Here is a 13,042-nt window from a genome sequence, read left to right as displayed (position 1 = left end):
TTCAGCATTGTTTTTCCTCAAGTATCAGAGAATTAATCAGAAATAAACCTCAATTAAATCAGTACAATTAAGCCTGAGAAGATATGGTATGGTTTAAGATCATCAGAACTGTGTCTGGTGAGTCAGCATGCTCACGTATGAGGATGGAGAACCTAAACAAAATTTTTAAAAGCAGCTTTTTCTCCCAAGGGTCTTTTGGTTTAGTTGATTTTTAAATTGTCTTCTCCCCTCTCCCAGCCACAATATCAACATTATCAATGGTGGAATATCACAAAGTGCCTTCTTTACAATGGAAATGTAACAATGCCATATGATCAAAACATTGCAAGGTTTCTCAGCAATCAGGTGTGTGAACTTCATGTGTGGGGAACTGTTAATGCCTGAAACAATATAAAAATGTACAAACACATGCTGAGTGCGAAGTGCTTGCTGGACGAGGTAATTGGCAGAGTCAGTCCAAGGTTGCCTTTGGTCTAATGCTGTTTATGCCTTCACCAGAGACTGGAATTCTGTCAAGAAAGAAAGTGAAAAAAGCAGGGAATAAAACTCATTGAAAGTAGTTTTTTGACATCTTTAAAAAGATAGATAAAAATGACTAAAACTTCTAGGCATGGAGGGCTCCCAAAGTTATTATAACACTGCACAAGCTACTGCTAAACTGAGATTCTGGGGGCGTAACAGATTTTTCACTCCTTAAAAAGAGTAAGTGCAGAGAGGAGGAGTGTGTCTGTAAATTCGTATTTGTGGGAAATCCTGACTTAAAGGTAAACTATCTTTATCCCATTACAAACTCTGCTAATAGCCAAGGAAAAGGAGCTTGTAACTCTCAGTGAGAGGAGTTTTTTTGTTTTGTTATTCCAAATAAAAAAATATCTCTAGTGAAGTAATTCCAGAATGGGAGATTCGATGGTTAAGGGCCAAGATCTGCAAAATACAATGCCCTATTTGGGGCTCATAAACAGAAGCTGCTAAAGCTGCTGCTAAAGCAAATTCCTCCAACAGTGTATCTCTCTCTCCTCCCAAATCTGGCTAAGATTAGCACGTGTGTCTGTTGGAGTTATTGCCACCTGTCCTAGTTCAGCTGAGACAGCCCTGTTTTCAGTGACTTCATCTCTAATACATGATGCATAATGTCCTATTTTTCTGTGCTGCAGTTTCTAGAAGAAATATCCTGACTAGTTCACATCATCCCTGTGAGGTTTTCTTCAAGAATTTGATTGAGTTTCTCAAAGGACTGCCCAGTGAAATGTGCACTTATCAGATAATTTTCCAGCACAAAATCCTGTGCTGCACTGCTGCAGTTGCAGCCTTGAGAAATAATACCAGTCATATTTTACATCAGTGAATTAAGCACCCAGTAATAGTGGCCAATGTTTGATAGTAGGAGATGAAGAAATAAGTTTCTTTAGGCAGAGATGTGTTTAAAAATGGAAATGTTGTATGGCCAGAAGTGCAGAACATCCACTGCTGTAAAAGAAATTCTGAGACTTTCAGGTGTTCTGAATCTTTTAAGAATCTGGCACATTGAGTCTATGGATCAGAAACACTTCAGGATTAACCCCAAAGCTGTTATCATTGATTGGAAGACCAGACTCTACACTGGGTCTAAATATTCTGTTGCTGCAACAGAGATCAAATGGGAATAAAGCTATGAAAATAAAGGAGTATTTGCTCAGACAAAAATTGTGGCAGAAAGTATCAGGCCAAAGTACTTGCATGTATTCTTCATGCCCCAGTTTAAATGCAGCCTGAAGTGTGTGCATTTTAAACCACAAAGTTTATGAATTTTCCAAAGTCTTACCTTCCACTCCAATTTTGCCATCACCATCAGTGTCTCCTGCAGCCAGAAAAGCCTTGGTCTCTGCCGAGGTGAGGGCTCTGGCGTTTGAAGAGAAATTCTTCAGGAACAGCCTGAAATATAACAGGGTGCTGTGCTTGAGTTTGCTCTCTGAAATGTCCCATAAGGTAAAGTCTGCTCTTATTATCTGAGGGAAGCCACACAGATTCAAGGAAAGACAAGGATTTGTGTTTTATTTTTAAAATAACATCGAGGGTTTCTTCAAGGACACCAAGCAAGTTGTAAGGTTTTTGTTGTTTAAAGAAATAGAGCAGCTGAACAGTACTTACTGCAGCTCTTCTTCTTCAATGAAACCACTCTTGTCTTGATCAAGGATGGCAAAAACTAACTTTATCTGATCAGGAGTTTTGCTGGATAAACCAACCATGGAGAAGAAAGACTTGTAGTTGAAGGAATCATCAGCTGGAAGAAACAGAAGTTGTTAAATATTCTCCTTTGAAGTCGCTACTACAGTGTGTATTCCTTGTGAATATGTATGTCTTTTCTTAAGCATCAGCCTGCTCTCTTTCTCTTGTTCCCTGGTGTAGCAAAAGAGCAGCTACAGTGGATAATAATTTCCCTTTTTAATCACTCTGTGCCTGTGGTCATGTTTCCCTTCAGCCAGTTTGAAGTTTTCTGCTACAATGCACATTCCGCTAAATCAGGATTATGCAATGTGTCACATGCAATTAATAATAAATATTGAGAAGGTGCTGCTGTGACTTACAAACAACTCCTGTAATTCTTCATTAATTTTCACAGAGTCCTTACTTAGGTGAAGAATTTAATAGAAGAGTAAGTAATTCACAGACAAACCAGATCTTTGAGTACTGGGAAAATTGGCTTGATCTTACTGAGCAGTTCTTAAGACAATTGAGACTCATAATTGCTTCACAAATGACACTCTCATTCTCCAAGCTGAGGCTTTTTCTGAAATTTTGAAGGACAAAGCCAACTTTAAATTTAAGTCTTTAACAGGTTTAGACACTGACAGCTTAGTGTTAAGCCAGCCCTAACTGAAATGGTGGCCCTTTAATTGCTGTTCACCACTGGTGAGACCTTTTGAATTTAAGGGACTATACTGTAATGTAGCTTAGAAAGAGATCTCACAGGGAAGGAATCTGAGGGGAAAATGATAGGCATGTCATCTTAAGACATAAAAATGATATGCATCTTCTGTCTGCAGAGCGACCATTCCTTACCCTGGCAGCTGGAGAGAGCAGATTCAATATCTTTAGCAGAGAGGATGTCAGTGATGGCCATTGCTGAACTGTAAAATAAATTAAATGTGAGCTACTTAGTCATTAAAATGACTTCTCTCCTACTTTTGTGGCTCTATTTGAAGTTGCTGCAGTGACAGTGTGTGATAAGGGGAGACATTATTCATCTGATGGCAAGTGGAGCACGCTGTAACAGATGTCTGGAGCAGGTGCTTCCACTGAAAGCTGGGAATGAGGGAGGAATTCTGCACGCGGGAGCGTGGGGCTTTGGGAGAATCTGCTGCCTCTGCTGCACTGGGAGAGCACATCCAAGGTGTCCAGCACCACACAACTTCATGACTTCTGTGTGGGTTTTCCTGGAGGTGGATTATTACTCAGTAAAACCCAGAGTGTATTTACAGCACACATAAGAGATAAGGCTAGGATGTCCCCTAGAACTGTATCTGGAGTGTAAGTGTAATTGGAAAAATCTGGTGTTATTATCAATAGATGTAGTGACCTTCACAAAGAATGAAAATATTAGTGTAGAATTAGTAATAGTAATTTTACTCATGTAAATCTGGAGGGTAAGTTCCTCTCCTGTTTAGTTTCAATGATAAATGTGTCTTGATGGGCTGCTGCATCACTAAAAAACTACTTTTCATGAGAGCTTTGTAAAAAAGTTTTTGTCAGTATTTTCTGAGGTTCTTTTTTTTTTTTCATTCTATATAGGTTATAATAAACCATATTTTTGCCCAGATTTTGGCATTTCAGTAGATTGCTGTCTTTAGAACAGAAGTATCATGACTTAATATTCATTCTTAGTAGAGTGGAGGAGGTGTTTTCTTCTGACACAGCAGCATTTCATTTGAGAAAAATACTCTGCCCCATTCAGCCACCAACAGCTGCAATAGTTTGCCAGTGCAATGTGTATCACTTAACAAAATGCTATAATGCCTGAATTTCCAATCAATTTTTAGTGCATTGATGCAGTTACAGTTTGGTAAACTGCACACACCAGTGCAGACAGGTTACAGTTTAAAACTTGCCACATTACTCTTAATTCATGTTAGTGAAAGAAGAGGACTAAGGCATAGAAAAGTTATTCTTGAAAGCCAGAAGAGAATAGAAATATATTTTCATTAATCCCTAACTGATCTTCAGCAACATCATTCTTCCTGTCTAAGCACGGACTGCGAAGGAATCAACTAGTGGTACCCATATATAGTCTGTGCTGGTTTGAGATCTAGACACAGGTTTAAACTTCCTCTAAAATATGAAATGGCCTCTGTACCTGTTGGTTTGCAGCAGAAGAAATTGTCAGTCATTTTAATTCCTTTCTGAATATCTCTGAAATGTTTAAGAAAATGATGGCACACGTTCCCACTGATGGCAAAGGATCCTTCCCCAGCTCAGGCAGCTGGGTTACTTTTATTTTACTACTGAATTATTTTGTCCCATGGGTTCTTCTGCAAAATACTTCCCCCTCTCAGCATTAAGCAATATAACTCTGAGCTCATCCATTCACCTAATTCTCACTGCTGACAGGATTAAAAAGGGGGCAATTTGAAGGAAAACCTAAAAATCACAGCATTTTTTACAAGGGACATCGTTCCTGTCTTGTTCCATCCTCTGACCCAAATGCTGATTCTATTCTATGTTAGCTTGTAAAGATACAACATACTGGAAGCTGAGATAAGAATAGATACTTTAATTTTGCTTTTGTGTTTCTTTGAAAGCAGAAGATCTAATCAGCTTACCTTTGTGGTCTTCTTGACTGGGTAAGGAAGCAGTCAGGTTGGGAGGAAGGTACTTGCAGTGTGTCTCCAGCAGAGCTGAGCTTGCATATATATATACTTTAAGTTGTATACCATATACAGATTTTAGATTTCAGCGTCACGAAGGGGGAATGGTGTCAAATGAACTTGCCTAACTAATCATCTTGCACTATTTTTGTCTCAAGAGAATACATATGATATTTGCAAACGAAACAAGATAAGTGGCCAGATAGGCAAAAAGAACAGAGTCATGTCAAATTTCCTCTGATTTAAGCAGAAAACACCAGCTTCTTCATGTGATGTAGGGCAGGACAAAGGCCCCCACTATCTGATATGCTTGATCTGAGTCAGATGAAATGAAGCATAATAACTTCTGAAGAGGTGTCTTTAATGACTGTTTAAAAGTGATAACTTGTTCTCTTACCTGTAGACGCTCTGAGTGATAGAGCTTCATCGCTGGAGCACAAAACAAAAAGAAAAAATTAAAGTATCCTTTTAACTGTTCAGGTATTGTTTGCATAGCAAACCAATCAGGGGAAATAATAGCCATGTTATCTCCAGAATATCTGATCTGTTGTTGTTTGAAAAAAACCCCACCACACAGTGAATTTGTTGCTATAGGAGGTAAAATAATATTATGTCAATCCATCAGAACAGTTGGTTGGGGGAGGGTATTTCATCTGCTCATTTTCCAGAGAAAATCTTACAATTCTGCAAGATTCTGACAACCTGTTTAGTCGGGTATGTATGAAGCAGAGGGGTTGTGATCTGCCCAGCTGTCTCTGAGACAAAAGTCCCTGAGCCCTACATGAAAGATCTTTGCTTTCAGAATAGAGAGGAAAATTTCAATAGCAACATCATCTCTATAACAATATCTGAAGTGTCTTTTCAGTTTTCAGCCTGTCTTCAATCCCTTTCAGAGAAGTGATTATTTTCTAGAATTGTTTGGCCAGTGCTGTTTCCCAGTGTTCCTTTGTGCTAGTTACTTTTTTCATGGATATTATTTGATCTTCTCAATTTTCTTCCATGAATGTTGTAGCCTAGCTGGGTGAGGAGCCTGTCAGCTTGGATCTCACTTGTGCCTTGAGGTAGCAGAACAGTGAAAGACAAGTCATATGGATGACAGCACAAGGTGTCATTATGGCCAGGATTAAGGGATGGCAAGGGATGACAGTGCAATTGGCATCACAGCTTGAGGTGGTGGCACAGTAAGAGGTGACGGTGCAGAGACTGTCTTAATGTCAGAGGGAGCATCAAGGCATCTTTTTTCCAAAGCATTTCCCTCTAAGATGGAAGACAGACCTAACCAGTCACTGAAGCCAGTCACTAATAAATCAGAGTGCCAGACAAAAAAGTGACAAATGGAGGGCACCTACTAAACCTTAGTGCATCCAGCACTGACAGCAGCTGATCAAAAGGCAACAAAAGACCACTGCAAAAGATTCTCTCTGTGGAGGAGGTGCTATTTCATTTGCAGTATACAAATACAAGAAAAATTACTGCTACAACCTTTATTTCTTATTAAAAATTCTGCAAGTCTGTCCTCCACAAAACAGTTTCAGACACAGATAATTCTTTTGCAGAGAAGATAATTCTTTTGTTGGTTAAGGATGGCGTTGGAAGATTTCAGCTTTCCCTGTTTTCTGAATGGGTTCTTGACCAGCTGGCGCTGAAAAATTTCAAGAAGAATTTGGTGGAGAGATATTTAATACTTGCTCTTGTTGTCACTGGTGACATCTGGTAGGAGGGGTACAAATACCGCTTTCCCCCTCAAACTCTTCTGAGAAATTACTTTTATTCTAAATGGGAAAAAATTCCTCTCCCTTTTACACACAGCAGCCTTTCCTCCCCCTCCAATTTGGAAAATTGTTTACATAGTGCCAACAACTGATGTGCAGTACGTAGGGTGTCCAACATAAAAACTGATGGCATGAAATGACCTAATGAAGCTAAGTTAAGAGGAAGGCCAAATTCTGCTGAAACTCTTGGACTGCAGGAGTCTGCATGGGAATTTGGTCCCTGGTGTCTATTTCAGAGAATGCATTTGATTTTAGATGCAATGGCTTCTCATTTTGCCCAGAGCTAATTCCACATATGTTAACCCCTCGCCCCCACTCTTCCCTTTAAAAATAGCATTGATTGCTGTTATTTCTCTTAATGCCTGTGGGCTGTTGCCATTAGTTTGAACTTTATGTGAAGCACATAAGGATGCAGTCTTTAAAAGTGTGCTTTGTTTTCTAAGAGGCTTTGACAAGGTAATTTCTTTTGTGCCCTGCAATTTTAAGGGTAAAGCATGTAGTCAAATGATTTATGGCTCTGGTCTGTTCAGCTGTATTCAGACTCCAGCAAATTTTGGAGTCACTTTTGCAGTAAGATTGGAGGCACTAGAGATACAGAACATGTGCACTGATGAAATGCACAGGGATCATGTAACAATTTACAACCAGCCTCCAACAACCATTTTCTTTTCAAGCCCTACATTAGAGATTGCATAAACATCTGTCTAGTCACTTTTGCTTTCTTAAATCAAATACTGTTAGGAACTTTGCAGCTTCCAACTTCACAGGGGAAAAACTGAGAAAGTATGAAAAAGTAAGGAAAAGATATTCCCTTCAGCCTGTCAGGCTGCTACAAAAAGCAGTTTCAAACCCTTGGGCTTGAGCGTTTCTCTTTGCTCAAGGCTCTGCCTTCTGGAGACATGGAGTTGTTTTATTCTTCCCATTTTTAACCTTAATTCTTTTAGCATCTGAAGCTGAAGCTACGTCTCCAGGTTGAAAAGCTGTATTTTACGTCATCATAAGTTCTCTGTGATTGTTCTACAATCTATTCTTGTCATTCTTCTTTGAGTGCCAATATGAATTCATGTGCAAGAGAGCAACAAGAGTTGTGTGAGTGCCTGCTTTAATTTAAATAAGTGTGATTTAGTGCCTCTTATATGCCTGAGATCATTTTAAGATGGATGAGATGAATGCCTCTGATAGGGGTATCCATGGTCACAAGTCAGGGAACAGGAATCACCTGACAAAATGTGTGTAACCTATTGTTAAATGGCTTGTGAGCAGTGAGAGTGGAATATTCATTCAACTTGTAATTTGCTTTGGGAATATATAAGATGAAAGAAGCTGTGTAGATGTAATTTAGTGTAATTATATTAATGCATCATGCTCCAGTCATTTGAGGAATGTAACTCCTGGAGAGATCTGGGAATATCTGTGAGTGGTTTTAGGTTTTATTACTTAGCCTACTATCAGTAGCCACCTCATAACTACTCCCCCCCCCCAGTAAAATACTGAATAAAGAAAAATGCTGGAAGGACTGCTGTGGGGGGAGGAAGCTGTATGTGGGAAATGCACCACATAACATCTAGTTTATTCTTGTAAACTTGAATGAATCACAAAATTTAAGTACTTTATTTTTTACCGCCTATCATTCTAATGTCATGTGGGTTTAACCTCTGAGGTAGATTTTCAGAGGTACTAAAAATTTACAGTGCAGCTTTTCAGTTCCTAGTGCCCTGTAAAACATTAACATACAAAACTTTTTCAGTCATATTTTTCCTACATGCAGAAAACATAATTTTTAAGCCAAGTAGATTGTTTACATAAATCAGAAAATTTCTGGTCCTCCATATCTGAAATGGGAATTTCAATCCTGATTCCAAAATTTGAAAGGAATATGGGTCAGATGTAAATTCTATGCAATTTCTGAAGCTGTAGCTCAGAAATTTTATTCCTGAATTTAACCTTTCCAGTTCACTTCCATTTCTGTTTCTTTCTGAAAATGTTCATTTAGTGATGCAGAAAGAAAAAGGCTTTTTTTAAAAGAAAAAAGTTCTCATAGTCTGATTTCTGAAATGGTAGATTTTGGGGTCTGTTAAATCTGGTACAATCATTCATAAACAGACAAGATACTTGAACCTCCAGACGACTCAATCCATGGGTTTAAATTACCTGCAGTAAGAGTCAAAAAATTTAGAATCAATTTTCTTGCCTTAATTCTGAAGCAAAAAGCTTATTATTTTTGAAAGTGTCCAAACAAAAATGGCAATAACAAAGTGTGTGTAGGATTATCATGGTTTTTGAGTAGAAAATAAAATCAATTCTGCCAAGGCAATCTTCTCTAGCTAAGCTGGAAGCGAAGACACATGCTGAAAACAGAACTTCTATTCAATATTTGATCTACCACATTCTGTTCTTGAGCTGTGTTCTTCAAATCCCGTGTGGTAAAATCCCTCACGATCCTTGCTACAGGAGTTGTAACTTTAGTCTGTGTGTTTACACTACGTAGCCTGGTGCAGTCCTGCTCCATGACTGTGGTTTATAAGCACTATAAATAATCCTCAGTTGCAGCAAGCTTTCAAATATAGATGTGTTTGAAATGAACTCAGATGTTTTTCAGCCTGTCTGTATGTTCTTGTATAGTCCTTATCCCAGTGTGTAAACAGCAGGTCCCACTATAAACAGAAACAGCTCCTTGGCTTGTGTAATTGCAGGAGCACCGAGTAAGAACTGGGTCATTATCTGTGCCTTGCTGATCTGGTACCCATCCTGCTGAATAAAGCAGGGCCTTTGATTCTTTTGGCAGAGTTGCTTTTCAAGGAGGTGTGTATATATATGTATATATATATATATATATATATATATATGTGTGTGTGTGTGTGTGTGTGTGTATATATATATATTCCAAGGATACACAGGTTTCAAAAGCCACAGATGCTGACTCTGAGAAATGTTTTCTTTGTGCACAAAGACCAGATCCAATCTGACTTAAAGGTGCTCAGTGAGGTGTGACTTAATTCCCTTCTTCTCCATTTGCTGAGATTGGGAAATGATCAGGACTTGTCCCAGCTCCTTCCAGCTTGGGGTGCTTCTTTTCTCTGCAAACTAGAGCATGATAAGGGGCTGGTGTGTGTTTGGGTGTTGTCCAAATGTGGAGTTCATGTCTCCAGGGCACAACACCCAGACCTAGGAACTCAGAAGCATTCCTTCATCCCTCATTAGACATTGCCAACAACACTGACAATAATTAGAATGAGGACTATAGAGAAGTAAGCTGAATGAATATGGAAATTGGTACTAGAGACATAACAGCATCGGATATGAAAGCATCAAGTCTTTACAAACAAGAATCCATTGAGCATTTGGGAGCTAAGCCTGGTTTAATCAAATGGTGCATCAATGAAGTGATTCCACTGTTCAAATATTTGAAGGATCAGTGGGATGAAAAGACAGAAGCAGGCATTGTTCTTCCTATACAGTGCTGCATTTGTGCTGTAGCTCCTGAGTGATATCAGTCTCCAGATAGTCCAGTGATTTTAGGCTTTATTGTATAGCATAGGACAGCCCATACAGCAAATGCAAGTTCTTCTTTTCCATTTATGGACAAACCACTGTGGATTTTATTGGCAAATTGCTGCAGTCAGGTGTAAAGTAAATTGCTTCAAGTCTGTCGCTCTGAATGAAAAATTAAATTTATTGTATTCAAGTTATAAATTCACTCAACAGTCTTTCCTTGAATTGTAATGGCCTCCTTCATCTGAGCTGAAATTATAGTAATGACTGCACATTGCTAAAAAGGAATTTTACTAAACAGGAAGCTTAAGGAGAAAAAGGCTAGAAAAGGCCAGGTGAATCTCTAGAGCAGGAGGCCTGTCTCCCTTGAACAGGAATTCCAGCCTGGCTGTGCCTGGTTCATTGTTACAGCAGAAAATGCCCTTGAATTGCTGAGGAATTGAGCTTGAGTTCTTGCTCACACAGGAGGAGGTAAATGGGGAGGTGCTTGATGCACTTTTGATTCTCTGAGAAAACTCACCATTTTTGAAGGATTTCACTTATTATTTTATTTGACTTTTGCGTTTGGATATACCATACAGCAACATCCATATTTAAAGATCCAGATGGTGAGAGCAGAAGGTGTTTTGCTGATTCCCAAATTCTCCATCTTGGCTTGTCCCTTTCTGAGTAGAGGTAGATGAAAGCAGGTGATAAGGACAATAAATGCCTAAGTACTTTGCTGAATTTGAGAAGTAAGAACATTTTGCAAACGTATTCTATGTCCTACACTATGCTGAGCTGACCTGTACAAGCTGTAGTTCTGGGCAAAATTTGTCACAAATAATTTTTTCTGCAAAGTTAATTACTTCTGTGGCCAATGTGATGTTACTGAAATTTGATTATTAAATGAAATGTGAAGCCTTTACTAAGAAATGCTCCAAAGCTGTTATCTCAGAATACCATGGCAAGGTAATTTCAGAATACCAGATCCCAGCTACTTCCTGTGAGTTGCAGCTATATAAAACCTTACTGAGCAGCGGTGTTGAAAAATGCATGTTAATCAGTGCAGATCTTCCCCATCACCTAACCCTGTAATTGATGGTGCCATCAACAGCAGAGACAGTCATTTAAATTATGAATGCTTCTGGTTATGAATGATGGATTTTTTTGGCATAGGAATTAAAGAGTATGCATTATTAGAACTGGTAGAAGAATTCAAGTCATGCTTTGGAGAAAAGTACAAAGTTAGGCATGGTTTAACATTCATGAATATTTGGCGAACAAGCAGATTTTTCCATTAAAGTTGTAGGTATTACAAAATGGATAGAGAAGCATCCATTGAATAAGGTTTGAAAGTTGTTCTAGGCCTTGTTGAAATTGATGCATAAGGCCACCACTCTTGAATTAAAATCTCTATAAGCAGTTCTCTATAAAATCTCTAAAAGTCAGTGCCTTTATGGATGCAAGCAACTGAAATGATCAGCCTGGTCTTTGTCAAATTTTTCCATTTTGATGGAGGCAGTCCAGGGAGTTTCTGGGCAGTGACTCTGCTGGGTCTGAGGGACAGTGACTCAGTGTGACCTACTGCTCTGGGGCATTTGCTTGGACATCTTCTATAATCAGAAGAATTATATTTATTTGCAGAATACATTTCTATTTAGACCCTGAGTATATGGACAGTTCAGTGTTATTAACAAAAGGAAAACCTCTAAACTTATCTTCTGCTGAAACGGCCAGCAGGTCATCTTCCAAGAGGAGGGTTTCTTTTGAGTGAGTGGAATTGGATTTCACCCAATTTTAAAAGTAGAAGTATAAAAAACACGATCTGATAATCAGGCAGCACTTGTATCTTGGTGTCCTAATTCTGCCAGTTCTTTAGCAACCTCCTAGAGTTTTTCAAGGAAAACTGCATAAACAACAACAATGGCAAAAATAGCAAGGCTGCTCTTAGAGAAACAAACACAATTAGTAAAATGGAAAATAAAGGTGCAATCTTTAGAGGTTAAAATGCTGTAACAACCTTCCCACAAAAGGAATATCCATAAACCTCCTGGAGACTGCAGTCTATGGGGTATCACCTGGGTAGGGATATTGCCAGAGAGGTGGGATTTGAGAGGACAGACCTGGGAATGAAGCCATGGTGCTTTGGCTCTGGTTAGCTCAAGGTTCTCTAGGAAGCCCAGTTGAAGGCCTTGGCTCAGGAAGGTCGCAGCTGTCCCTGGGCAGTGCGGAGCCAGCGCTGCACAGCACGCTCGGCTGTGCCTCTGGAGAGGAAAACAGCCTGAAATTCAGTTCTCCCAAGAGAGCAAAACCCGTCTGGAGACACTGTCTCATGACTGGACAGAGCTAGAGATTTTTCTGGCTTATTTAAAATAATCTGGGTAAGCTCCACTGAAATAGAGCAGCCATTTGTTCCCCTGAGGAGATCTGACGTCGTCCCAAGTGTGAGCAGTGCCCGTGGGTCAGTTCCTACAACAGATTTACAACCCTGCCACAAGCAGCAGGAGTAAGGCTGGGTATGTCATGCTTGCTTGGCATGACATGGCTTGATGTAAGAAATACAGAATGGAGCTAATATAGTTACTAAGCTGTTTGTGTCCAGGGAATGCTGAGCACATGCGGAGCAGATGGAAGAGATTTAAAAACCATAGAATTATAGATGAGAAATGCTTACAATTAAGCAACAAACATGAGATTTCTCTGTAGTCTCTTTCCTGATTATTTTGAAGGGTGTTTAGGTGAAAAAGGCTTGACATACAAAAGCTACTGTTAACTCCATTTACAATCAAATTAATTCAACTCAAACAACGCTTTTCAAAATGATCTTTGTTTCCATTCACTCCAGCCTAGCAAAGGAAAATCAATGTGTTTGACATCACCACTTAATTTAGAACATTTTTAGTTGTCTGATGAATCTGATAATTCAGCTTGTCCTCTACTGTTTCAACTACTAAG

At 39.1% G+C, this 13,042-nt stretch overlaps 1 protein-coding gene across 1 annotated transcript; it reads right to left on the bottom strand.

Moving 5' to 3' along the window:
- Window positions 1–483: 483 nt before the first annotated feature.
- On the bottom strand, window positions 484–3,100 carry LOC311160062 (parvalbumin, thymic; the record flags this gene model as incomplete). The annotated part of the gene is made up of 4 exons (XM_084216525.1): window positions 484–509; window positions 1,802–1,911; window positions 2,128–2,260; window positions 3,040–3,100. The coding sequence occupies 4 exons, from the start codon at window positions 3,098–3,100 to the stop codon at window positions 484–486; spliced, it is 330 nt and encodes a 109-aa protein (XP_084072651.1).
- Between the last annotated feature and the right edge of the window lie 9,942 nt (window positions 3,101–13,042).

Source organism: Fringilla coelebs (assembly GCF_963513975.1).
Source record: "Fringilla coelebs genome assembly, chromosome: 16".
In the NCBI taxonomy this organism is placed as follows: domain Eukaryota; kingdom Metazoa; phylum Chordata; class Aves; order Passeriformes; family Fringillidae; genus Fringilla; species Fringilla coelebs.
This window is presented reverse-complemented; position numbering and strand designations above follow the sequence as displayed.